Source organism: Cucurbita moschata, unplaced genomic scaffold (assembly GCF_002738365.1).
Source record: "Cucurbita moschata cultivar Rifu unplaced genomic scaffold, Cmos_1.0 Cmo_Scf00038, whole genome shotgun sequence".
Classification (NCBI taxonomy): domain Eukaryota; kingdom Viridiplantae; phylum Streptophyta; class Magnoliopsida; order Cucurbitales; family Cucurbitaceae; genus Cucurbita; species Cucurbita moschata.
Window position 1 is genome coordinate 640,599 of NW_019268554.1, and position 27,646 is coordinate 668,244.

Genomic DNA, 27,646 nt, shown 5'->3' on the forward strand with positions numbered 1-27,646 from the left:
TAATAATATATATATAACGGATAATTAATTATTTTTAAATAATTAAAAAATAAATAACCCGACAAACCAAATCAACCCGAAAAGTAGAAGGTTGGGTTGGGTTGTGAACTAATACGGGACATTCGGGTCATCAACTCAGCCAACTTAAAACGTCGAGTCGTTTCAAAAAATATCTTTTTAACCTGATTGATTCTATTGAATATAAAATATAAAATTTATATTTAATAGATTAATTAAGTTTTAAAATTTTTGAATTTATAAATAAATTATAAACACAAAATTAAATAATAATAATAAATCATCGAATATATTTATTTTATAAAATAAAAAAAAATAAAAAAAAAATGAAAGAAAAGCGAAAGAAGGGGAAGTTAGTTATAGGCGGAAGGGGGAAGAAGGAAGAGGAAAAAATAAAGAATTAACAAAACTGCGAATTCTCTCCCAATTCCATTCATTTTCAGTTGAGATTACGGTGGTGCTGGCGGCGGCACGCGGTGGCGGTGGGCGTCGTTTTGTCATTGTTCTCCAACTCCGACGATCACCATTCGTAAACAAGAACAACAACAATTACAATAATGGCGTACAGGAGGAGACAAGGAATTACGAGGGCTTCTACTTTCAAAGAGGAGATTCATTATCCTTCCGATGACATTGATCACATTTCCATCTCTTCTTCCTCTTCCGCCTCTTCTTCTCTTGCCGCTCAGGCGATCCGAGCTTCTGCTGCTGCTCGTGATCCTTCGCATTCCTCTGTCTATGGCAGTACCTCCACTTTTTCCCCTGGCCATTTACGATCCAAGGTGCTCTGCACGTTATTATTGTTATTGTTATTTAACTCTGCAATGTTGAATCGATCACTTTTAAGTTCCTATTGATTGACTTGACGATGTGGATTACAAATGATGAATTCCGTGAAATCTCACATTTGATTGTGTTTGTTGCTTTCTCTCCGTTGTTGCGTTAAGTTATTGCAGATCAATATTATTTTTCGAGTACCGAATTCTTCCGAGGAGGTGATTCATCAAATTATTGGTTTCATTTCTCAGAGCATGTGATTTTGCGTGAACTCCTCTGGTTTTTGGCAAATCTTGTGAATTCTAAACGTCAAATTTAATTTCATCGGGATTTTTTCTTGTCTATATGTTTAACTGCCCAACCAATTGGAAGAATCATGGCATTTCTTTGTGGTTCATTGCCGTGTTTGAACTCTACTGCAATTTCTGTTGTTTTTTTTGGTCATTCGAAAACGCTTTTGCAGCTGCTGCCATATAACATCCTTTTTCTGAATTTATCCATTGAATTCCAGAGTTTTGCTGGAGAGAAATTGACTTTCAAAAGTGAGAAATCAGGGTTCTGGGGCGTACTAGCTCGGAAAGCTAAGGCCATCCTCGAAGAAGATGACATACCCATAGAAGAAGAAACAAGTAGGTTCCACCCCATTGATAGCTCAACCCATTGTCAGGTGAGCACCAACTATTTGGCTTCGATATATTGAATTGATACAGGCACAAATAGTTGTGACTATGATTAATATACCTAAGGGGAGCTAGAGATTTTTATGTTACATTTTAATTTTATGCATGTGTCGTCTCTCAAATTTGAAACAGTTGCTTCTTTTTCATTCCTTCCATATTTTTCTATGTCACATAACTCAAAAGGTAAGGTAAAATTTATGGTCCCCAAAACCAAAAGAAAAAGCCATGAATGTCACTTTCTAGTTTATTTTTACTTTGATACATGATAAACCATGCTAAAATTTGTGCAACTTCCACCTGCTTGACTTACATGGAATCTCTTCGATTATCGATATAGCTTTCACAACACACACTTTGTATAACTGTCGAGCCAACGTTTTTGTGCAAATCTATGGAACTACTAACATCATATCATCAAACATACCGTAGGGATGATTCTATCTTTCTTTTAAAGAAGTTATCATCTCCTTGAATGAGAGAGACAATGTCAGCATCTAACCTAGAGCCATTTGACAAACCTACTCTATCAAGACAATTCTTTTCATGTTTCTAGATTGATATGCATTCCCAACAACCTTTCTTTTGCACGAAGTCTTTCTTCTTATTTTTCTAGTTGTTAATTATCAGTGTTGAATAGATTTTTTGTGTTCGTAAGGTAGAAGTGACAAGATAAGTGGGAGTGCCTTATTCTCATCCTTTATCTTCACTTCAATCACCTCTAGCTTAGAGATGATGTCATATAGTCTCTAATTCAGTTCCTCACAATCTTCCTCATTTATGTTGGACTTCTTAGAACCTCTATTCACCACTAACATTTACTAGTTCCTCTCATTCTTCTTCACTCATGTTGGACTCCTTAGAACCTCTATTAGAGCCACTACTGACTTCACTAAATCACCATCACCGCTTATCTTTTCAGAAGCACCACCGCTTGATATTTCCATCAAAGTTTTGTGTAATCTAGATTGCATTAACACGTCTTTAATTTGTACTTGCTACAAGTCGAAGTTCATTCTTCCATCAAATTTATATGTCAATCTTCATTGGACTTATAAAGCTTGTTGAAATTCCATGCACATATGCTAGGGTCCATCACTTTCTTGTAGCTTTCTACGTAGGAATACTACTCTTCTAATATATTTTATTAAAAATCCAACATGTATTAGAATGTCCTTCCACCTAAAATGTCATGCTATATTTTCAAAAAGGAAGGATTAAAATAAAACTCTTTGCAGTTTGTAACCTTCTCGTACCAACATAGAGATTTACCTTGTATGCAATTCAATTGTTCTTAGTGCTTTATTTTTCTGATTTTCATACTCTGCTCGAGAAATGGTTTCAGGAGCCATGTCAGTCTACTGATTGCAACTCAAAGAAATCGGACAATCCTGCAATCACAACTTCGCTTAATCAACGTGGGGACACAGTTGAAAAGCGACTTGAGGTAATAGCAGTGACGCTCCTTCTCACGTAAAACATCTCTGATTGGTTTTATTGTATTCTTGTACATCTTGTTTTCTTCCTGCATCCAAAGTAGCTTAATAATTTGATAATCAGCTGACCCCTTCTCAGATTGATCAACCTTTTTATATTTGAGAAAATATATTAATTATAGTCCAATCTGACTTAACTTTGCAAGATGGTGAAATAAATCAGGATATCCATAACCATGACTCAAAGATTTAAAAGCTTAAGGCTGTTATTAACATCCTTATTTCTTAACATTCTTCTCACTCCTGAATTTTAAAATTAACACAAGATCAAACTGTAATATGAAATGGAACATAGACATTGTAAAAGTTTGAATTCAAAAACCTGTACTCTAATATACTATTGTGAAACATATCGTCACTAAACTAAAAACTGCAGAAATATGAGCAAATTTAATTGTCATTCAGTTCCAGCTGTAGCAGAGCCTGTTTCAAAGTCGAAACTTCATTTAAGAGTATCTTGGACTTGTTTTCTTAGTGGACGGATATTCTAAATTAGCTTTGATCTCACCATTTTCAACATATCTTCTTGTTTGCAGGAAGGTCGCTCAATTATGGAAACTAAGACTGTAGACATCATTCAAGAAACTGGCAAACTGCATATTAGGAGAAAGAGCAACAATTCTGAAGGATTATATCCAGCTTTGAACAGTCCATGGCAGAAATCGAATATGCGTTCTCTCGAACCACAGATGCAAACTCATCATGAAACTCAACTGAAGGCATCTCGAGACGTAAGGTGCCAACTTTGTAATTATGTATTGTAATGCTACTATCGACGTTTTCTCTCTCGAATTAAAGTCAAGTTGTTTGGATTTGAGTCATTATCTTAGCTAAGTTTATTCTGACAAAGTAAGAAGCCTGATATGAACCAAGTTTTCTGATTCTAATTCTGCAAAAGGAATTGAATGTTTCCTAGCGTTAAATTTTCAATGTAAATATCGTCAATTACAATCTGATATGAACCATCTTCTGAGTAGTTTTACGTGATCGAACTTTTGTATAAAAGAAAAATACCTTGATGTGAACCACTTGTCTTGAACTGTAGGTGGCGATGGCGACAGCAGCCAAAGCCAAAGTATTACTTCGGGAGCTGAAAACCACTAAAGCAGATCTGGCTTTTGCTAAAGAAAGATGTGCACAATTAGAGGAAGAAAACAAAATACTGAGGGAAAACCGCGAGAAGGGAGACAATCGTGCAGATGATGACTTGGTATGTTGTTTTTTATTTTTGCAAACTGGATATCTAAGAGTTGACCCTTTGGATCCTTCAAAGGATAAACTGTCTCTAAATTCTAACACCAGATTCGGCTTCAACTGGAGACTCTTTTGGCTGAGAAGGCTCGTTTGGCGCATGGGAATTCAATATATGCTCGGGAGAACCGTTTCTTAAGGGAAATTGTAGAGTACCACCAACTGACCATGCAGAACGTGGTTTACTTAGATGAAGGAATGGAAGAAGTTACAGAAGTGTATCCCATGTCCACCTCTCCAGGGACCATCACCAAGATGCTTTTTAGTTCGGTTTCCCCGAACTCTCCAACCTCACCTTCATTTCTCTCTGTGAGTCCACTAGCAGCAGCCATGGAAGATGTTCCAAAGGAAGACAGTGATGGAGAAGAGCCAACTCCCACAACAGTTTCTGAGGAAGAAGATACAGAAAAAAGCCTCCATGAGCCTTTCTAAATCTTCGTAAGGAGATTGCCTACTATTCTTTGAACTAATAATCTGTGAAAAAAAAGTTTGATTCTTTTTGTTCCATTATCTTTATTCTTTGTTGATGAGGAGTGGGGTGAAATCATACAAGAACTATTGCATTGCGGCAACAAGGCAGAGTTGGTGGTGGTGGTTTCATTTTTTCTTCTTTTTTCTTTTATTGACCATTTTTTTGCTACTAAAATTAACAAGTGAGAATTGTAGAGTATGCCAATGCCAGGTGAATTGTTGCAAAGTTTATCATAATAATAATAATATCAATTCATTCTGTTTTTAATTTCAATCTTATCCCTAAGCTTTTCAAAGTTCACTGACCTTTAGGCACAAACGACTAGACCTAACTAACAACTAAGTATGCACGAGTTGACATACACGTAAGATACAATTTACTGAAAGAAAAGCTAAAATATTTGTTGCTAAACATTTACTTATTTAAACTATAAAATTAAAATTAATTATTCACAATCTTAATGAAAATATGCAAACTTTTAACCTCATAATCGAGAGTAGAGGTCAATTACATCGAGTAGTTTCTTTCATTTTCTTCAAATCCACAAGCAAAGTGAAGGGCCAAAAAACGATCAGATTCTGTATGGGTATTTTAACACTTTCTAACACTCCAAAAGATTGTCATTCTATGCATTTTGACTCATATTGTAAATCAACACATCAACTGCCTATGCTATCAAATTTTCACACAACTCCCAACCAATTCATACAAATTTGCATATATATACATATATGTTTAAACTCATCCACCTCCGCCTCCGCCTCTCGAACGTCGAACGTCGATCGTCCTCCTCTGTAGCACAAAAAGGACTACCATTATGGTCGCCTTTCCGAGTACACCTTGTGAGCAGCAGCAAGCAGTGATGGTTTCGCTCTCTCCAGGGCAGCAGCTACACAGTATTAGTTAGATGTACATTGTGTGTAGGTAAAAATGCTATGGCTGGCTTTAGCTCTCTTCAAACCAGAAGCAAATGCCTTAGAAAACCTGGAAAAACAGACTTGTTGATCCATCCCCAAATGACCTGAGATCCGCAGGCTTAACCAAAGCCCTACACAATGGACATGTCCGTTCCCGCTCGAACCTGCACACAGCACCATCCAGTCCGATATTCATGTCCGAATGAACCATAAGTTTAACGCCAGAAGTTAAGTCACACAACACCAATCAAAGAACAAGACTATAGTGAGTTTGTGTATTATGATATAACCCTTCGTCTCGAACTTTCAACCATATAGAAGTAGATGAATAACTTATCTACTGACCTATGCTCAAAATAACTATGACACGTGACTATTAAACACTCAACACGGTCGAACTTAAAAGGCTCGACACCATAAAATGAAGAAACAAATAGTACTGCCGGGTTACTGAAATCGAAATCATATCCTTTTAGTTAATGCACACAAATTTATTATTATGTATGCAGAGCACAGATTGTATGTGATAAACTTACCACTCTGATACACAATCTTCACAAAATATGTGTTTACATCGGAGTAAGATAGGAGCATGCATCTTCTCTTGGCAAATAGCACACAAATCACCAGCTGCACTGACCTGCATTTCACAAATGTTCGAGTAAGATCTCTACCAAATTTCGCTCTCTCCGTTCCACTTTTATCAAAACTTACAAATACATCGCCAGCAACCAATAACTCGGACCCCTAGAGATTATAGATTGAAAAAAAAAGCCCAAAACATTACAAATACAGCGCTCCAACTACTCCATCGAAGTCGATAGCAGATACAGAGTAGTCGGGTAAAGATAACAGAGAGAATGAGAGGTGGGGCCTTTGGAAGGAAAGAAATCAAAGAGTCTTTATGTAACAGCCCAGCCCAGCCCAAGCCCACCGCTAGCAGATATTGTCCTCTTTGGGTTTTCCCCTTCAAGCTTGCCTTCAAGGTTTTAAGACACATCTACTAGGAAGAGGTTTCCACACCCTTAAAAGGAATGCTTTGTTCTCCTCTCCAACCGATATGGGATCTCACAATCCACCCTCCTTGGGGGCCCAACATTCTCGCAAGCACACCGCTCGGTGTCTGGCTCTTATACCATTTGTAACAGCCCAAACCCACCGCTGGCAGATATTGTCTTCTTTGAAGTTTTCCTTCCAGGCTTCCCCTCAAGGTTTTAAAACGCATCTACTAAGGAGAGGTTTCCACACCCTTATAAAGAATGTTTCATTCTCCTCTCCAACTGATGTGAGATCTCACACTTTATAGACAAAGAGGCCCCCTTTGTAGTGTTTTCGTGGAGTAAATTGTCTAACCTCTTAGATCAATTGGGAAAGTCTTTTGTGACCATAGATTGCATTGTTTTTGTAAATTTACAGATACCCAAAGAAAAAAAAATACAACGGAGAGAACGTTTGGTTAATTACCTGCTCCGATGTTGCATAGGCCCCATAATGCACCTCTTTACGCGACAATGCTTTCAAAGCAGCAAAGAAGGATTGCACCTGAAATCCACATCAGAAAGAAACAGGAGATAACAGACATTAGAGACTGAGACCATCGAGCAACAAAATGCTCGGTATAATAGTAAAGAGTCGAAAAATCAAAATAGTAGAAAACACACCTTTTCAACAACAGATGTGAGTTTGAAAGTTAAGTACAGTCCTGTCAATAGTGACGAAAATAAACTTCCGTACTCTTTGTTCAAAAAGAAACGATACCAGACGGGAGTAGGCAACAATGCACGGTACAGTAGAAGCAGATATTCGACTAAAGTTAGCATTTGTCCCTGAAGATGATGTGTAAATAAATGTTAATAGTGACCACTTTGTTCACTAGAAAACAAAAAATTGTGAAGAGAAATCAATAAAGAGTTTAATTAAAGGATGACATTGTAGCATAGATCCACTTTTCGTATAAATAAAGGAGCTTAATGAACAAACAAGAGTCCACTTCTATATTACCTCACCTGTTTACGATAATTGCGGCCTCGACTGTTCTTGTAATACATCAATAAAACACACTTGACCACCATCCCTGCTTGACGGACCAAAGTGTCTGCGAAACCAAAACAAAAGCATACAATTCACTAAACCAGTTACACGAGCCAATGCAACGTGCATATGATACCGAGAAGCAAGCATTGTGCATTTAGAGCAGAAGATTACCATTCACCATGATGATGAAAATAGCATGCCAAAAAGGAGGTATTGCTCGGGGAGGAAGCATGATCAACGGATATAAGAGATCGTCCTTCTGATACCACCAGTACACACCAATAATATGGAAAGTGAATGCAAGAGAAATGGCAACCAAAACAGAGATCTTCCTCTCTCCCTGCAGGAATCAACAAATCCTATGATTAAAAATCTGTAATAAAGAAAAAGACATCAGTAACATAACGGCAAGGTTGGTGCCATTCCACAGAAAGATATCCAATACGTTTCGTCACCGCCCTATATATAGTGATCTCCTAGATGTTACCCAACAGAATAAGGAGACTAAAATCACATGGAGAGAACACCAAGGGAGAACAATATATATCAAGTGATCAAAGATGGAAATGAAATCTTAGGCCCTATCTTCAAAGACGCGGTGATTCCTCCAAGCAAAATAGACCAAAGAATGGATTTGATGATATATACCCACATAACAGCCTTTCCTTTAGTGAGTAAAGTGGGTGCCCCATTATCAAGGATTCCAGTATGGTGGTCATATTTCTGGGGAAGGTGAGAGACTTAAATGGAAAGACTTGAGGACTTTCTCCAAAAAAAGTCGGGTATACTGACAAGATATGAACCAATGCAGCATAGATTCACTACTATTTCTACAAAGGGTGCAGCAATTTGGAAAGGGGACAATCCAAGGAGTTGTTTTGAGCTAAGTATCTGCTGTATCGTTCGGTATTGGACCCTTCCAAATGTTCTAGTAGAGTTCTATTCTCCGTGCACCACCAAGAAGCTAGAGAATGCAAATTACTCCAAAAGAGGAGGCAGCATCTTCAAAGAGATGATGACTTCTTTCAAGCCATAAACATCACAACAAAGCTCGAGCCACTGTACTTGTAAGATCCCACATTGGTTGGGGAGGAGAACAAAGTATTTTTTATAGGGGGTGGAAACCTCTCCTTAGCAGACGCGTTTTAAAAAACCTTGAGGGGAAGCCCGAAAGGAAAAGCCCAAAGAAGACAACATCTGTTAACGGTGGACTTGGGCTGTTACAGTACTCCACAACACTTTACCTCTTTTCCTCAAATTTCCACCTCCCAAAGCCTAAATAAGCCAATCATCGACTTCGTTAGGTAAACAAAAGGATAGGTTAAACTCCTTGAACAACCGATGCCAAGTCAGAGATACAAACGTATAGTGAAGGAGCAAATGACTTAAGGTTTCTTAATTTTCAGAACACGCAAAGCAAATACTAGGAGAAATAGCCCAATTCACACATTTCTTTTGGAGAAATAGCTCAATTCACCTTAACCTTCTTGGGGGCATCGTTTTTCCAAAGGGCGTCAATAGGAACATGTAACAAAGAGGAAGAATCTAAAAACTTAATAGAAGCAGATTTAATAGAAGTTTTAAAAGCAAGAAGTAATACACCATGAGGTTACTGAAAACAGAATGAGCCAACGTCAAATACCGCCATTTTAAGATGGGGAAAGATTTCCATTAATCAAACTTGAGTTGAACTTCTCTATCAAATGATCCCAGAAACAAAGGGCCTTGTGGTTGATTCCATTTTACAGCCAATCCTGGAAGCAAAATCTGTAAGTCAATGATCTGGAACATTTAACCCAACAAGAGCAGTTTTAGAGATATTCAACACAAAACCCGAGCATTGTACCGTAGGGTTTGCCACATTAATACCCTTCAAAATCCGCACATAGCAGCGAGTAACCATCACGCTTTCCTTACTCACAATAATACCCTTCAAAATCCTCCTTTCACAATAATAGTGAACCAATCTACTAACAGCCTCCCCCACTTCAAGGTGAAGAGAAATGGGGAGACGGGTTCCCATTGTCGTAAGCCTCTTTTAGTTATAATCTTTCCCTAGGGTCTGCCATTAATAACGATCAGAAAAATTATCGTGGAGAGTCATCCCTTAATCCAACTCCTCCATCTAGAGCTGAAGCCCTAAAGTACTCCCAATCAATATCATAGGCTTTCTCGTAATAAAGCTTCAGGAGACACCTTTTCTCCTTTTAGCAATGCTCTCTCCCATTGTCTCGGAAGCCAAAAAAAACAACATCTAGAATTTGCCTCCCTTCAACACAAGCTGCTTAAGAGTAGCCAATTATCGAAGGGAGGAGCTTTTTCAATCTTTTAGCTATCACTTTGGAAATCACTTTATCGAGAGAGGAGACTAGACTAATCGGTCAGTAACGCCCCACTTTACTAGCCATTAGCTTCTTGGGAATTAGCCAATGTAAGTCTCATTCGTGCACATATCTATTTTTAATCATTTCTTCTAAAGCTCCTCCCCCCGCCCCCCCAAAAAAAAGGAAAAAGACTATATAGAACATTCAAATATATCATAACACACCTTCAAAGCTGTTTGTTTTCGCAATATATCATTAGACTTGTACATGAAAGCAGCAATCCAAATTGTCACAAAGAAGCCTGCAAGTAAGTTGAGGAGGCAAGTATCAAAACCAAATTGTCATTAAATATTTTCATATGCACAAGCTACTTATAACCAATAATGTCTTAGGTTTCTTTTTTAGTTCCTTCTCAAACACTGATTAAAGAAGAAAAACATTTTATTTCACTTCTTTTCCTTCCTTTCATTTTGAATTCAAAATTCAATTAACAATTTTCTGTCTTTCATGTTGTCATTGTTCTTCATCTAAAGTATATAGACATAAGTAAATCTTCGGAAAAAAATTGAGAAGTTGAGGTATCTTATCAAGTTTTCTAAAAAAATTACATGCTTTGATTAATGCGCGTTACAATTTGAGATCCCACATCAGTTGGGGAGAAGAACGAAACATTCTTTATAAGGGTGTAGAAACCTCTCCCTGCTGTACGACTGATTTTTGTCCTTTATAAGATTCAGGCGCTAAAAAAGATTTAGTGACTTCTCCCGGGTTGATCCTGGTCGGGATGCTACTGCTTGATTAGTGATCTTGGTCGCATTCTCAATATAGAAATGAAGACGTATTTTAAAAACCTTGAGAGGAAGCCTGAAAGGGAAAGCTCAAAGAGGGCAATGTCCGCTAACGGTAGGTTTGGGCTGTTACGAATGGTATAAGAGCCAGACACCGGACAATGTGCCAGCGAGGAGGCTGAGCCACAAGGGGGTGGATACGAGACGGTGTGCCAGCAAGAACGTTGGGCCTCGAAGGGGGGGTGGTGGATTGTGAGATACCACATCGGTTGGGGAGGAAAACAAAATATTCTTTATAAGAGTGTAGAAACCTCTCTCTAGTAGATGCGTTTTAAAAACCTTGAGGAGAAGCTCGAAAGGGAAAGCCCAATGAGGACAATATCTACTAATGGTGGGCTTGGGCTTTTACATACAATATAATATAATAAACAAGCAAACACGTGTACGGGATTGTTTGGAATAACTTTCCAAATACTTAAAAAAGGGTTCTACATAAATTTCCGTTTTTAAGCCAAGTTTTCTTCGAAAATATGCATGTAAGATTCATATTAACTATTTACTCTCTGTAACTTAAGAAGTTCGTTCAATCGTCAAGGACGGAAAAGAAGAACAAAATAAAAAACATAGCTAAACAGTGAGTTAAAGATTGTCCAAATCTTTCTGTCTGCTTGTCCATAATTCAGCCACATCAATAAAAATTTAAAATAACGTTAAAATCTTGATAAAAGTCGAGGCAGGTACCTTGCAAATGCTGTCGAATGAAGACTACCAGTAGAAGAAAACTAAATGGAAGAATCTGCTCAATCCCCCGGGCAGCCTGTTGAATATCGTACCTTTGGTAAGAAGAATCCCTGCTATTTCCCCCAGCTGCCTCCGATGCATCTCCATCAGGACCTTCGTTAACCGGTTGAGGAATACCCTCTATCACACCTCGTCCAGTAGCAGCATCTCCCTGGCTAAACTCTGATGATGCCAACCCCGAAACAGATTGCAAAGATGCTGAATTCTGACCGCCGACCTCCCTCACTTGCCCAACTACTAGTCCAGCACTGTCCCTAACATGTTCTTGTTCCCCTGCTCCAATTATCCTAATCGAAACCTCTCCGTCGTTAGTGACACCAGAAGATTCTTCAATCTGACTACGAAGATGGTCCCGCAATCCCGAAGGTAATCGTGCACTTATCAATGCTTCGGATTCTTGATGACTAGGTCGGCCACGAAGAAGACCCGAATACTCTAACAGAGCGGAAAGCGGAGCCTGAATCATATTAGAGGCAGCTAACATTCCAAACCTTCTTGAACTACCACTGGTGGAAGCAGTTCTATGAGAATCGGGGTCGCTACCAGACGCTTCCATTCGGGTGAATGGCCTAACCCTAATCGCCATGATATCCATCACAACCATTGCAACAACAGACAAAGATTTTGACCATAACATAAAGAATGACAACAAATTTCTAAGTTAAACATACAGAAAAAGAGCAAGAAAACAATCAAAAATGAAAAAGAATCAGTAAAACAAACAAAATTCAATTACCTTCTCCGCAAACGAGACTCCGTGGAGGATCTCTGATAAAGAAAATCACGACATGGCGACAACCCAGATAAGAAAATCCAATCCACAGTAGTTCAAGCAACAAACAAGAACTCAAAAACAATACTCAATCAGCAAATCCAGCAACTGGGTCGCGATGATCGGATTGAAAGGTCAAAGAAATCGGCGAATCACCGAAAGAAGGGGAGAGGGGTAGGGTTTGATTAGATAAATGGATGAAAAGGGTTTGATGGGGTTTCGATGGCGATGATGAAATGCAAAAATGGCGGAAATTGAAGGCGTATGAAGGACGAGAGAGAGGGAAGAAGATAGAAAGGGGAGAAAGGTCAGGTATCTGTCGCAAACATAATGGATATCTTGATCGCAATTTCAGACACGCTTGAATTTGACACCTTTATTTCTATTACACTCGCTTTGATATTGACAATCGTACATGGAAAACTAGCCAGAAAAATCTTATGGAATGGAAAAATGATTATGAAATTATCGATTTGAGCAGCTTTGATCGATATGAACAACACATGTTGGTTGGTCCAATTTAATCTAATGGATTTTTTTTTTTAATTACAAATGTATGAAATTTTCAATTTGTGAGATAATCCAAGAGATGTCGAGCTTGGGGAGGAGAACAAAATACCATTTAGAAGGGCGTGAAAATCTTCTCCTAGTAGATGCATTTTAAAGCCTCGAGGGGAAGTTCGAAAGAGAAAGCTCAAAAAATACAATATCTACTAGCAGTGGATCTGGGCCGTTACAAATAGTATTAGAGCCAAACACCGAACTATGTGCCAGTGAGGAGGCTGTTCCTCGAAAGGGTAGACACGAGACACACAAAGGTTGTTCCTCGAAAAGGAGGATGTTTTCTACTACTTTATTTATACATATATTTAATTTTTTTTTTTTTTTTAGAGCTTAGGGATATTTTGTAATAAAAATAAAATATAAAGTTTAGGGATGTTTTTATTAATTTAATCTCACTTTTACCTTTTAAACTTTATTTGAGGGCTGCAATATTACACGAGAATAGTTTAGTAAATAAGATATTTTCTCATTTCCTTGAAGCCAATGGTTTAAACTTTTACCCCGACATTTTTTGTATTAAAAAATATATATCATAATCTAGACGTAGAAGTGATGGGACTCTTTATAGCCAACCGCCCACGTGCGCCTCCACTGGTATATCAGACTCCACTTGAAAAGAAAATTGAAATAGCAGGGTTGAGTGTAAAATATATTCAATAAACAACTTGTTGGTGGTTCTTAGTCGTTCTTAAGTTTTATGAAATAAATTTTGATCGTTCATCTGAGTTTGTTTCTAAGAATAAATTCTTTTTAGGTTACGTCCTAGGTTAGTTTGCTTCACCCAAGCTCAACAGGTTCGATAGAAAATTAGCTAGCAAACTTCGTAATAGTCCCCACAAAGTACGGTCATAAATCATAAGTCAATTCTATAATTATCTAGACCCTGACAATTGAGTCGGGTTTACGATTAGAGGCTAGTTGGCAAATTCCTTATCATCCTCGTATAACTACATAAAATCACATGCATGAACCGATCATCATAAGTCTCAAGTTCATATCCCTGCCACTCGTGACACACTCACTCAAAGGAAGCTAACTGACAAGCTCCCTATTAATCCCCACATAATACAGTCGTAATATTATAAGTCAGTTTTATAGTTATCCAGACCCCTAACCAACTCCTTCTCCAGATCAGTCACGAAACCAAGGTTTTCAAGTTGTCTTTTGCCACCTGACTCCATTGTCCTCGACATCAGTGACATCGTACCGTGGCTACCGCCACACGCATTTTCTGTATTTTCATTTTTCTTTTCATTTATTAAAAAAAAAAAACAGATATTACACAATCTGACTTTTCACACATATACTAGTCGAAGTTTATACATTTACTCATCCAAATGGTGGATTCGACAGTGTCAACACGACAACAACGTTACAACAATGACGACAACACGACAATGGTCGAGCATTCAAGCAATAAGCAATGATGGTACTAAGTGTTGCAAAATGTATGGCCGTGACATTCTTCGCTCCTCCATAGCGATCATCGGTCGACGATTGGGTCAGGTAGACGGTGATCGATTGGAGAAGAGGAAACGAGAAAGGATGGAAGAGGGCAAATTTGTAATTTTATAAATATATCTCACCATTTAAAAACAAACATCAAAATAAATATTAGAGGGCAAATTTGTAATTTAACTAATAATTAAATACAATTTAAAATAAATCTCTCTCTTAGTCATGGTTTTGCGTGCTAATTGCCAACTTTAATTTACACGATAAATAATTATTATATGTTTTTTTCAAACTCAACGCACATTGATTTCATAACCAAACCGAAAATTCCACCATTCTGGGGGTAGAATGGTCATTTAACTCCACGCTAACCTTCCATAATTTATCATATTTATACAATTCTCGAAGTGAATTATTTTTAAATACTAATAAAAACTTGCATGAATATTGGCGTAAAAGAAAGATTATTGAATTAAAAAATTAATAAATAATACAAATAACCAAAATTACAAGTTTACCCATTAGGTTCAGGTTTATTTTGATAAATTGAATTTAAAATATATTTCGTATAGATTTTAAAGGTTAGATTCTAAATTTTTTTATTTTTTATTTAATATATCTTTAATATATTCGCTATTTTGTAAAATTTACTGACTTACTAAATCCAAAATTACAAGTTTCATATTTAAAAATTTGAAATATATCGAATATAGAGTAAGAGTTTATAAGCTTTTTATGCTATAATCTAAAATTTTCAGCTTTGTCGAGCTGCTTCGCTCCTGTGGTTGCGAGCTAGAGTTGCCGTAGGAGGCCCCAGCAGGGAGAACAGTAAGGATAACGAGCACAGAGCCCGCCAAGTTGGCGACAGGAGCAGCGGGCAAGTCGATCTGAGTTCTGTTCCACACGCTTTCGTTTTTAAAAGTTTCGCTAATCAATAAAAACCCTAATGAACCTAAAAAAATGATACAAATTTGAGACCGGCCATGTGTGTACATGAGTAGGGTTAGAAAAGTCTTTTGGATCAGCACGAAATTTTGTGTATATTGGTAACTCGAGCAACTTGAATAAAATTTACAACCCAACCAACCCTTTATTTTTTTGGTTGGATTGTCTAATTATTATTTTTTAATTATTAAAAAAAAACCTACCTATCTACCATACACATACACGTTACATTAATAACTAAAATATCTTAAAAGTTCAAATATTAAACATTTACAAGTCACGTGCATCATTAAAATCGGTTACAAACATTAAATATTCTTTATCTTTTGTAAAATTAAGGTTAGGTTGACCGACAAAAAAAATGTCAAACTACAAACCGAACTTTCAATATTTATGGTTTGAATTGGGTAGTCTAAGTTGGTCGAGTTATTGAATTAATTTCATTTTTTATATTATGATTTAATTATATGTATTTTTTTTAATTACGTTAATTTTGGCAGGTTTGAATTGATTTTAAATTTAAATTTTGAAATATTTTTGAAATGCTATTAATACATAATCTTCCAAATTAGTCATCAATATTTAAATTGTCATAATTAATATAACTCCATTTCATTAATAATTTAAATAAAACATATTCTTCAAATACTTTTGTAATTTTTTTATTATAAAATTTTGAATTTTATATTTAATTGATTTTTTTTTTTTACATTTAATAAAAAATAATAAAAATACAATTCTTAAAAGTTGATTTCCAAGAGACAATACTCCAAAAAAGACAAAGTTTGTTTCCTTTTTTGAATGAAACCCACTTACATTAAAAAAAACAAAAAGAAAAGTCCACGTCATCTCTAATTATAACGTGGGTACCATGGACCATGAATCAGGACTGAGTTTAGACATTTTTTTAGACCTAATTTAATTATTTGGATAATAAAGTTTTCAACTAAAATAGTTCTTATTATATAATGAATCGAATTCGACCTAACCATAAAATATTGGGTTGGGTTGGGTTGGTTTAGGTTGACTGTCTCGTCCTTGTGACCATGTATCTCTCGAGCACTCTTCCACCTCGACTACTGAGATCTCATTAAGCAACTTGTAGGTTTTCGAACCTGACCTAACCATAAAATATTGGGTTGGGTTGGTTCAGGATGACTGTCTCGTCCCTGTGACCGTGCAAATTCTTAGCACTCTTCCACCTCGACTATTGAGGCCTCGTTAAGCAACCTGTAGGATCTCGAACTTGACCTAACCATAAAATGTTGAGTTGGGTTGGTTTAGGATGACCGTCTCGTCTCTGTGACCATACAACTCCTAAGTACTTTTCTACCTCGACTACTAAGGTCTCATGCAGCTCCCGAGCACCTTCCACCTCGACTATTGAGGTCTTGTTAAGCAACCTGTAGGATCTCGAACCTGACCTAACCATAAAATATTGAGTCGGGTTGGTTTAGGATGACCGTCTCGTCTCTGTGACCATGCAGCTCCTGAGCACTCTTCCACCTCGACTACTAAGGTCTCATGCAGCTCCCGAGCACCTTCCACCTCGACTATTGAGGTCTCGTTAAGCAGCCTGTAGGATCTCGAACCTAACCTAACCATAAAGTATTGAGTCGGGTTGGTTTAGGATGACCGTCTCGTCTCTGTGACCATGCAGCTCCTGAGCACTCTTCCACCTCGACTACTAAGGTCTCATGCAGCTCCCAAGCACCTTCCACCTCGACTATTGAGGTCTCGTTAAGCAGCCTGTAGGATCTCGAACCTAACCTAACCATAAAGTATTGAGTTGGGTTTGATTCATGATGACTGTCTCGTCCTTGTGAACATGCAACTCTCATGCACTCTTCCACCTCGACTACTAAGGTCTCATGCAGCTCTCGACCACTCTTCCACCTCGACTACAGGTCTCATTAAGCAACCTGTAGGATCTCAAACCCAACCTAACCATAAAAAATACTAGGTTGAATTGGCTTAGGATGACCGTCTCATCTCTGTGACTATGCAGCACCTGAGTAATCTCCCACCTCGACTACTAAGGTCTCATTAAGCAACCGGTAGAATCTCAAACCTAATCTCTAAATCATTTAGAGAGACCTCAAAGTTTCGACCAGTTCTATTAAGAATAGTCTATTTTACCCGCTACCTCAATAAAATAAATCAAATAAGTTAATAGAATCGATGGAAGACGCTAATTAGACATTAAAAAAATAGATTAATTAAATTATATCATTAAAAAAATAATATTAATTGAGAAATGGTTTGACTGTATTAGTACCACGTGGCAGCTGACAGCCATTGAAGTTGAAAAGCTCCGTTTTTTATTTAATTTTTTTTTCCATTTCTTTTCGCCGGTGGGTTTAGTATTTAATCATAATGCGATTTTTCGAAAATCGAAACTAAAAAAGGAAAAAAATCCTTCGCCGTTGTTGTTTGTTCTTCATTCCTCCGCCCACCACTCGCCACTCGCCACTCCCCAACTCACCTGAGTCACTCAATCCGAGTTCCAACAATCATCAAATCATTCCCTCATCTTTTTGCCCAATTCCTTTGTGGGTTCGTTGTTTCAACCTCTTCTTCCTCCTTAATTTCCCGTTTTAACGCCGCCATTGTTGCCCCTTTTCATCACTTCTTCTCCTCTCTGTGCCCTTTTGCTTATTTGCTCTGTTTTTCTTGGAACTCGGAAGTGGGGAGAAGGAAAAGTGGTGGGGTTTCGATTTTCTTTCGTTTTTGTTCTTAGTTCTTCAGTCGTATGGATTTTAGCTGCGACTTCGAGTGATGAATCTGTATGTCTCTTCCATGGCGACGGGTTGTTTGATTCTTTTGATTGCGATTCCCTAACTCGCTTTCTTTAAATACCCACATCTTGATTCTTGGTTTTTCGAGCGGGGTTTCGTTTCATTTCGCGAATCTTTTCGATTCCGATTCGGTTTGAGATTCTTTTGGGGAATGCAGGATGTGTTTTGAGGATTTTTGAGATTATTATCCTCTGCTGCCGTCATGTGCGGCGTAGTTCTTGCGAGGCGTTTATTTTGAAGAATTTAATGATGATTTTCCTCAAGATTCTAGGGTTTATCCGTTCGTTTGCGGCTGATTTCTACTCGGATTTTCAAGAATTTGTATTCTGAGATGGTTTCTTTTCTCCTCCAGCTCTGCGATTATCACACATTGTCGCCATTGGAACCAATTCCATCAGGTACTCCGTCGTCTATTTAATAAAATCGCCATTGTTGTTCGCTTGCTAAGCTCTCTAGGGTTCTTCTTGATTCTGTAACGTTGAAGAATCTGATTTCTGGGTTTCTGTGAGATTCCATTGATTCTTCTCCTTATAAGTACTCTTTTTCAAGGATTCCAAAAGGGAAAAAGTAATTTCTGGAAGAGAATAAGGATTTGCAACGGCTTAAATTTATCTCCTCCTTCAAAGCTGCTTTAGATTTTGACATTATTTTGAGCCATTTCCGTTTCCAAGTGATTTATTGCCCATTTGAAGATCTTTATTGCGTATTTATCTATCATTTGGGCGTTGCTCTCTTCATATCTAAGTCCATTGCTGTGAGTTCTGAGATTTTGAAGCATCCATGGGGCTTCCTAGAACTCAGCTGATGCTGATTGTTCAAATGTTGTTCTTGTTTGTTGCTGATCCGGTTGTGGTTCGGTCGGTCGATATCGATTCTTCAGCGAGTTCTCTTGATGCTCTTCTGCAAGAGTATGCTTATAAGGGTTTGGTTAATCCGAAAACTGGTGTTCCTTATGATGCTGCTGCTCCGTCGAACATGTCTGGTATTAGCATTCGAGCTATGAGGCTGAGGAGTGGTAGTTTTAGACGGTACGGTGTCGATTCGTTCAAGGAGTTTGAGATTCCGATGGGGGTTATCGTGCAGCCGTATGTCGAGAGGCTTGTTTTGGTGTATCAGAATTTAGGTAACTGGTCTGAGGTGTATTACCCTGCATTGCCTGGTTATACCTACTTAGCACCAGTGTTGGGTCTTCTTGCTTACAATGGCTCTAATCTCTCTGCAACGAACCTTCCCGAGCTCAAAATGAGAGCTTCCGGGGACCCAATACACGTCAAGTTCGACAATATCAAGTCCCTCCCGGATGGGACCGTTGCAAAGTGTGTTCGGTTTAATCTTCAGGGAATGCCCAATTTTAGCAGTGTGGAGTCTGGAAACACATGTTCAACCATCCAACATGGTCATTTCTCCATTGTCGTCGAGTCCATTGCTCCTTCTCCTACACCAACGTCGCCCCTGGGGACAGTACCTCCACCTTCAAGGAAGAAAAACACCACCAAAGTATGGATCATAGTAGGATCCGTGTTGGGTGGAGCATTGCTATTGGCGCTGCTCGCACTCCTCGTAGTTTCGATTTGCAAGCTAAAGAAAAGAAAGAAAATGGAAGAGATGGAGAGAGCAGCAGACGTAGGAGAACCTCTACAAATGGCAACGGTCGGCGAAACAAAAGCTCCGACTGCAACCGTGACACGAACGCAGCCAACTCTGGAGACAGAATACGTGCCTTGAGCTGGTTCCGTCGATCGAATCAGGTACTCGAAAAAACACAATTCATCCTCTCTCATTTGATATGGGTTCTGTCCTTGGTTTTTTATGTGTTGTTTTGAGATGGTGTTGTTGTGAGTAGTAGAAGTTTTTCTATGATGATTCTTGTGTAAATGTGTATGATGAACGATTCATTGTTTTGCACCAAAAAAAAAAATTGTAGTGAGAAGAGAGTGTTTTTGTTGTTTTGTTTATGCAATTTCTCCCAAAGCTAATAATAATAAAGAGATTCTCGTGAAATGTTTTGTTTTGTTGAGCTGTGTGTGGGAAATTAAGGTTCGTCGGTGGCTGACTTTAGAGGAAAGTGAGTATTACTGCACTCACGGGAAGCCATTCTTTGTTCTTTTCTGCTTCTATTTTGGTGTCGAAAGCTTTCGTGGACCGACGACGTTTTGCTACAGATGATCGTTAGGTTACCAGGGTGCTCCAATTTGGGGGCTTGAAGGACTTAGCGCCATCACAAGGGGTATCGGAGCCAAAGGTTCGGCCAAGTCATGGCTAGTGGAAAAAAAAAACTGTAGGCTAGTGTCGTCGAAGAGGCTGGGAGTAGACTCGTAATCGTGTGGATGCCTTGTTACACAATTGAAGGGATAGATTTCGAGCAAGTGGGTTGCTTTTTCGGAGAAAGATGCGTTGGTTAGGCGGACCAAAAGACGTAAAGACTTGGGTAGTTGTTGTTTCTGGTGTTTTAGTCATCTTTCAATGGCTCCCTTAATTATGTGCGAGGAATCTCTCTTGTCGAGTAATGGGAAGTGGGCTAGTCCCCAAGAATGTCCATACCTTTGTCGTTGGGGTTCAAAATCTTCCTAAATACACTTAGCATGTTGTTACTCTAACAGCTAAAGCCGGTTGTTAGCAGAAATTGTTCTTTTTGAGCTGTGATTTGACACGGCGTTTGCTAGGAAGAGGAAATGATTCGTTGGAGAGGGGCCGAGGTGAGATTTCACAATTACGGTGTAGCTGCCACCCTCCAACCAAATCTTAGATTCAGATTCTCTTGTACATCTAACGAGATAGAATTGCTCGTTAGCCAGGTTGAACTCAAATGAGAAAAAAAAAACGTTATTTTTGTAATTATTAAATACATTTAAAAAAAAAATCGAAAGGATTTGATTGAGAAGGAAGTGGTGGAGGCCATGGAGGAGAGAAATATAAAGAGTTCAATTAAACAGGCAAAAGCCAGAGCATTTATTAAATTGGCCAACTTGCTTTTCAATGAAACGCTGCGTTTTGATGGTTTGAACACTTTATTTTATTTGGAAGGTTTGGAGAATTTGGTGACATGGAAGGAGGAGAGAGAGAGAGGGACCAAACTGTAATTTCCAGCCTATTTTTACCTGTTTTGTTTTTTTTTTCTTTTTTTTTATTTAGGTTAAATTACACCCCTTAATCCAAAATAATAATAAAAATATATTAAATTTTATTTTTAAAAAAATACTATCTAGATTTTCAAAAGTTTCAATAATATTCTTAAATATTAAATTTTTTTTTAAAAGTTTAAAAAATATTCTTAATTTTGGATAGAAATGGTGAGTGTTTTGTTTCAAAAAATACCCTTCACTCTTATTAGTATTTAAAAAATATTTTAAAAAGTTTTATTAATATTATTTTAACTTTTTTAAAAATAGGCATATTTAAAAGTACACAAAAACAAAATTAAAAAAATAGTATTAACACTTTTAATGTAAAAAAAATAATTTTTTTCATGGGAAAAAACTATCAATAGACACGTGTAATAATGATAAGATTATTTTTGAAATTTTCAAAACAATTTAAAATGAGAGTATAATGAAACTTTAAAAAAATTCTAGGGTATTTTTAAAAAAGTTAGAGTGCTTTTTTTTTAAAGTGCAACAGAATTTTTGAAATAAAGTACTTAACAGTATTTTGATTTTTTTTTTTGTTTTTTTGTAAATTTTAAGAGTATTTGTTAGACGGTTTTAAAAATTTAAGATATTATTAAAATTTTTAAAAGTTATTTTCTTTTTAATAAAATATAAAGTTTAAGGGTATTTTTATTTTGTAACAAATAAATTACCAAAGATTAATAACTAAACTAATACATATTTAATTTGACTTTCAATTTAACCTAAATTGTGATAGTTCATTTATCAATTAAATATATTTACAGAAATAAATATTTATGGTCAAATACAAATAGGTATCTTAGATTTCAGAACAATTTCAATTTGTTAATAGTGAGACAAGAATTATGCACAATAAAAGTAAAAAAACTAAAATAAATTATAAATTATTTGAATATTTATTATTGGACTTAAAAAAATAAATTCCAACAAATAAAGCAACCCATGACAGTTTTATGGGCATAATTTGACTTTCTTTTTGTCTCTACCATTGCCTTCCCCATTTGTCTCTGCCCATCACAAAATTAAAAGAAATATTCCTTACTTATAAATCGATGATCTTCCTCTTAATTAACCAACGTGTGATACTACTCTTCTTAATAATTCTCAACACACTTCACAATATTATGCATTTTTTTATCTAGATTAGGTGTAGGGTAGATAGTTCAACGGCCTTTGGAACACTACGTGTGGACGAGTGCCAAGTTTTCTCGAGTCCTAAGCTGGTTTTAAGCTAGTTTTCCTGGTTTTTCGCCTCGAAAAACTAAGGAAAAAGATCTAAATCGTTACAAATTCAAGCCAGTTTTCCCAAGTTCACTAACAGCCGCAACTCCTTTCTTCCATTCCCATTGTAATTGGGAATCCATACTCTTCCAGCTTTAACTTGCACTGTTTGCCACCCTGTCCCACTTTTTTGACACCTATCAGGGCAATAATTATCACAAACAGCTGACATTTGTTCATGTGGGAACAGTCGTACTTACTATAACAGCCTAAACCCACCGCTAATAGATATTATCCTCTTTGGACTTTTTCTTTTGGACTTCTCATCAAGATTTTTAAAACGCATATGCTAGAGAGAGGTCTCTACACCTTTATAACGAATGTTTCGTTCCCCCTCTCTAAACGATATGGAACTCACACCTACCACCACATGCTCTAATATAATTCCAAACGAAATGGGGTGGGCTCTGCCAATATTTTCTAATGCCCTTTCACCAACATTCCACCACCACTATTTAATGCAAGGCCCACTTCTGAACAGAAACTCAAACTACACAAAGAAAATAATTATTTCAGAATCAATTTCTGTAGGTTTATGGTTGTCGCCCTATCTGTAAACAGCTACTGCCGTTTGCTATGGGAAGGGTGGAGGGCAACAGTACATATTTTCACGAATGCGAGCCTGGAAAGCAACCTGGTGTTATTGAACATTATGGCACATGATCCAGCCACATCCAACTATCATGTTTTCGACAACTCTGTTTCGTATGGGATAAGGGTGAAGAAAAACAAAAATCTACAACAATTTCAAGCTATTCATCAATCATTTAATTTAAGTACAGGGGTTCACCTGTTCGAGTAGGCAAGTGTAGCTTAAGAAAACAGAACTCAGAAATCAACATTCAGGAGAACATCTACTTTGATATAGAAAGTAATTATGGATGATCAATTCTACATATGTTCAGATCAAGATTGGAACAATGAAGAAAACTGACAGTGTATGGCCGTGATCATCCATGCACAAACATCTGCGTTCTGCAACAAAAACTTTTATTCCTTCGTCAAGAGAACATCCGCCATAACTCCTGCACCTAGGACTACATCAGCGTTAGTGCTAAATACAAGAGTCTCCTCAAGTATAGTGAGGAATTAATAGAAAAAGAAAAAGTCTAAAAGGCTTTAGTTGCAAAGCTGAGAGTGGTGAAATAAAATTGAAATCTTGCACGAAACCTTCAAGTAAATGTGTACGTGAGAAAGGAGTCTTACAAATGTTCAAATTTCAAAAGAGAGCATTTTGAGTTTCGAGGCTCTATGTAGCTAACAAAAGGGATTTGACTTGGCTTAGAACTTCCTCTTTTTACGCAAGGCGTTGCTTGATGTGATATTTCAGAAAGAAATCCTTCCAATGCAGCAGCACCACAAAATTCACACCAATAAAAAGAGGAAATAAAAGTCAAGTTTATGCCTAAAACTGTTCAGAAAGGACTAGCTTAGGCTTTAGACATCAATGGAACTTGTCCCAAACTTTTAAGAACTTTATGACAAAATGGGCACTAGAGCTGCCACAAATCCAATTTTCTTGATAAACTCAGAGAGTTAAGCTGGCGCACAAACTCCGAGAGGTGTGAACAAGGGAATCAAGAAAACCAATCAAAACCAACATCGGCCGTCAGCTTGAACCACACACATCGGCTGGAGTGGCCAGAAAATGCCTTTCCAACCAATTGAAAAAACAAGTAAATAAATTTAAAACCTGCTCTGCACTTCTGCATCGTTTGGCTCCCTCTTACCTTCTGTTTTTTTCTTTTTTGTTGAAAATATTTACCTTAGTTTTCTTTTACGTACTGGACACCCTACCTCTCATTTCTCAAATCTCAACCAGCCCTAACTCACTCAGCCCATGCCGCATGCCTCCGACTTAAGCTCCCTCTCAATCCTCACTAAATATCCGCAGCGCAGCTCTCCCTCTCAGTTCTCACTCTCAGCCCTCTAACACTGACTCTTACTCTCTTAATTCCAACTCATGCATTGGCCTTCATCTCAACTTCACTCATTCTCATCTTATCTATCAGTCACCATTGAAACAAAGCCAACCAAACTGACGGGTGATTATTCAATTTAAATAGATCGCCAGAAGCCATCACTTTACACTATGTGAAAACCAATACGCCAGTTATGGCATCAGTTTGGACCCAAAACCACCGCTAACCAATTGTTATGCACCCCTAGTTCTTTCTCTGAGGTTTTTTGTTGTAAATGTACAAGCTCTATAAACAACAATTAACCTAACCAACCATCAGCAGCTAATCAAAAACTGAATCACATAGCCTAGCAACACAATGGACGCACAAACTAGCTTAAATCTGCCATCATATTTTGGGGGAGAAGAGAAACAAAGCACTTTCGATGAAACAGACAATTTTGGAGATTTGGGGATCTTTCAGACCACTTGACCTTGCTAATGGAGTGCCTGGACATTTTTAAAATCAACCTCCGTCAGCTTTAAAATGAGTGTTACCACAACTCCTTTGACTTAGAGATTATCTTATTATTAATACGTATGCACTGGGTTGGGGTAGAGAAGGGGAGTATTGAGGGTTTTAGGGTGGGTGGATACAGAATTGGGCTCTAGTATCTTTAGATTTCTTATGGTACCCTTTTCTTTTGACCCTTCCAAGTTGAGTTCATGAGCTTCTTAGTGTGGTGTTGGGTGAATCACTTTCCTGTGGCTGTCTCATATCCTGGGCTTCTTCCACGTCATAACCTCAGGAGTAAGGTTTTTTGGAATCCGACTCTTGAGAGAATTCAAAATTGTTTCTCTTCTTGGAAAGGACTTTTGTTCCCTGAGAGAGGTATACTTACCCTTGTTTATGCGGTTTTGAGTGGGGTTCAAGTCTATTTCCTTTCTCTTTTTAAAATCCTAGTGTGGGTTAGTAAGGCAGTGAAGAAGATCTTGAGGGATTTCTAATGGGAGGGGGTTGATAAGGGGAAAGGATCTCATTCAGTTAGTTGAGAGTGTTTTGTAGCCTTTAGAGTTGGGGGGTTTCGGCATTAGTGTAACACCCCATGCCCAGGATTCAAACTAGGATTTGGAATCCAGATCGTAGCCCAGGACTCAAGCGTCACAGTTTGTAACCTAAGGTGCCAAAATGAGGCTTTGTTGGCTAAATGGATGTGACATTTCTTTTAGGAGGCTAATGTTTTGTGGCATAAGATCACTGTGAGCAAGTATGAGCCACACCCTATCAAGTCAGTCTCTAGTAGTGGGCATTTGGGTTTGCTTAACGATCCCTAGAAAGCTATTTCTTCCTTGGTCCCCTTCCTCTCTCAATTTGTTTCTTGTTCCATTGGGGATGGATTCATGACTTATTTCTAAGAAGACCACCGGGTGGGGGAGAGATGTTTTCTCTTTATTACCTCAGTTGTATCACCTTTCTGATTTGAAGATGCACCTTGTGGCCTTTCTATTGTACCTTCAGAATCCTCTTCCTAATTGTCCTTGAAGCTTTGTCGTCCATTGACAAATAGGGAGCTGTTGGAAGCTTTTGAGTTGCTAGTTTTTTTGGGGGGATGCCAATGTCTTTCAAGGGAAAAGAGGGACTTCCACTTTTGGACTCCTAGTCCATCCCAGAATTTTCTTGCACCTCTTCTTGTTGCTTTTATATGCCCCCTCTCTCATCCCCCAATGCCGCTGTTCTCGTCGCTTTGGAGGGCTAAAATCCCAAATAAGATAAAGTTCTTTGCTTAATACGAGAAAGTCAACACCCTAGATTGTGTGGAGAGGCATTCTTCTCTCCGTTTGGAACCTCAGTGGTGTTCCCTGTGAGAAGCAGTAGAGGAACTTGACCATCTTCTTTAGAGTTGGGGGATTCCTTTTGTGGGGCATTTTTTTTTTTGGATGCTTTTGTATATTCGTTCAGTTTCTTGAAACATACACATACACACACACACACACACTGAACCTCGAGTATCAAAATCAACATTTTGTAATCGTTGCCTACGACTATTTGCAAGCATTCATTTCAAATTCAACATTCTCCAAGTCCAAGAGATGGAACAACTACCCATCAAGAAAGAGGATTGTCTGATGAGCTCCATACCCCCAAACTTAAGATTTTCAAAAACAAAAAAAACAGTAATAATAACGTATAAACATGTACCAGGAGATGCAGGTCTAAAAAATTATCAATGAGAAGCGGCGGAGAAATTCTCCACGAGTTTCTTGTCCCTGCGTTCCATGGCAACGTCCCACATATCATTACCAATGTGCTTCGGCTGCAAAACAAAAAAAAAAAAAAAAAACGAACAACATATAGAGATCGTTGATCGAAACTGAGAGAAAGGGGATCCATTGAGCAAAGAAGAGAGGAAAAATCAAAATTAAAACAAGTACAAAGTAAATTACCCGGCCATGCGCTGCTTTGTGAATATGATATTGAGCATTCCCCATTATACAGAGCATTCCCGCGATAATTCCTAGAGGAAGTGCCGCTTCCATCCATCTCCATGCCATTTTTCTCTCTACTGTCAAAAATTCCGGTGTCTTCCGATGGCTGCTCGAGCTCGACGATATATCTCACAGGGTTCATGGGCCTTGAATTGGGCTTGGGCGAGATCCAATGACCCATTATTTAATGGGCCAATGGTCGAATACGGCCCAATAATTTTTTAAAAATCAATTAGTTTAATATTATTTTGTCGTTCACAATCACACTCTTACAGCAGCATGACATCGATTGTGCGACACTTGTTTTAATTCGACAAGTCAGCCGTGTGAAAATTAAACTTTGTGGATAATCTTGACGAATGATCGAGTCTCGAGTCACGTTTATAAAAAATATATATATTTATAAAACGTGAGCGATAAAATGCATTCGAAGCAGTTTGAAAGACAGTAATGTTCTCGAGCTGTTTATTCTCGATCTTGATATTGAATCATTAACTAGTCAGATATTTACATATTTGTTGTATAACAGTAAAAACCTTTACAATTATTGCATGAAACTCTTAAGTTAAAGTTTTGTATATCGTTAAAAGTATAATTCCATAAGTTCTCGATGTAGGACAAAAAAAAGAAGAGAAGCTCTGCTCGCTTTCTACTTGAAAATGAATGTTGGAAACTGTTCGACAACATGTCCCTTTGAGAGGGCAATCATACCTTGGTTGTGTCGGTTTAGTATCAAGCTCTTTAAAGGCATTTCTTCGTTC

The 27,646-nt window shown here is 37.7% G+C and overlaps 3 protein-coding genes across 3 annotated transcripts; 2 read left to right on the top strand and 1 right to left on the bottom strand.

Moving 5' to 3' along the window:
- Window positions 1–372: 372 nt before the first annotated feature.
- Window positions 373–4,789, top strand: LOC111432306. The gene is made up of 6 exons (XM_023069130.1): window positions 373–800; window positions 1,307–1,462; window positions 2,818–2,919; window positions 3,505–3,699; window positions 4,014–4,178; window positions 4,271–4,789. Exons 1-6 carry the CDS (start codon window positions 576–578, stop codon window positions 4,649–4,651), a joined length of 1,224 nt encoding a protein of 407 aa, XP_022924898.1. The 5' UTR covers window positions 373–575; the 3' UTR covers window positions 4,652–4,789.
- A 378-nt stretch (window positions 4,790–5,167) lies between these two features.
- On the bottom strand, window positions 5,168–12,787 carry LOC111432304 (E3 ubiquitin-protein ligase RNFT1-like). Its single transcript, XM_023069125.1, has 9 exons — window positions 12,292–12,787; window positions 11,496–12,130; window positions 10,191–10,267; window positions 7,814–7,982; window positions 7,615–7,703; window positions 7,270–7,434; window positions 7,073–7,150; window positions 6,145–6,248; window positions 5,168–5,772 (listed from the first exon to the last, which is right to left on the bottom strand). The coding sequence occupies exons 2-9, from the start codon at window positions 12,109–12,111 to the stop codon at window positions 5,667–5,669; spliced, it is 1,404 nt and encodes a 467-aa protein (XP_022924893.1). The 5' UTR covers window positions 12,112–12,130; window positions 12,292–12,787; the 3' UTR covers window positions 5,168–5,666.
- A 4,887-nt stretch (window positions 12,788–17,674) lies between these two features.
- On the top strand, window positions 17,675–20,044 carry LOC111432546. Its single transcript, XM_023069482.1, has one exon. The coding sequence runs from the start codon at window positions 18,870–18,872 to the stop codon at window positions 19,812–19,814; it is 945 nt and encodes a 314-aa protein (XP_022925250.1). The 5' UTR covers window positions 17,675–18,869; the 3' UTR covers window positions 19,815–20,044.
- Window positions 20,045–27,646: the final 7,602 nt, after the last annotated feature.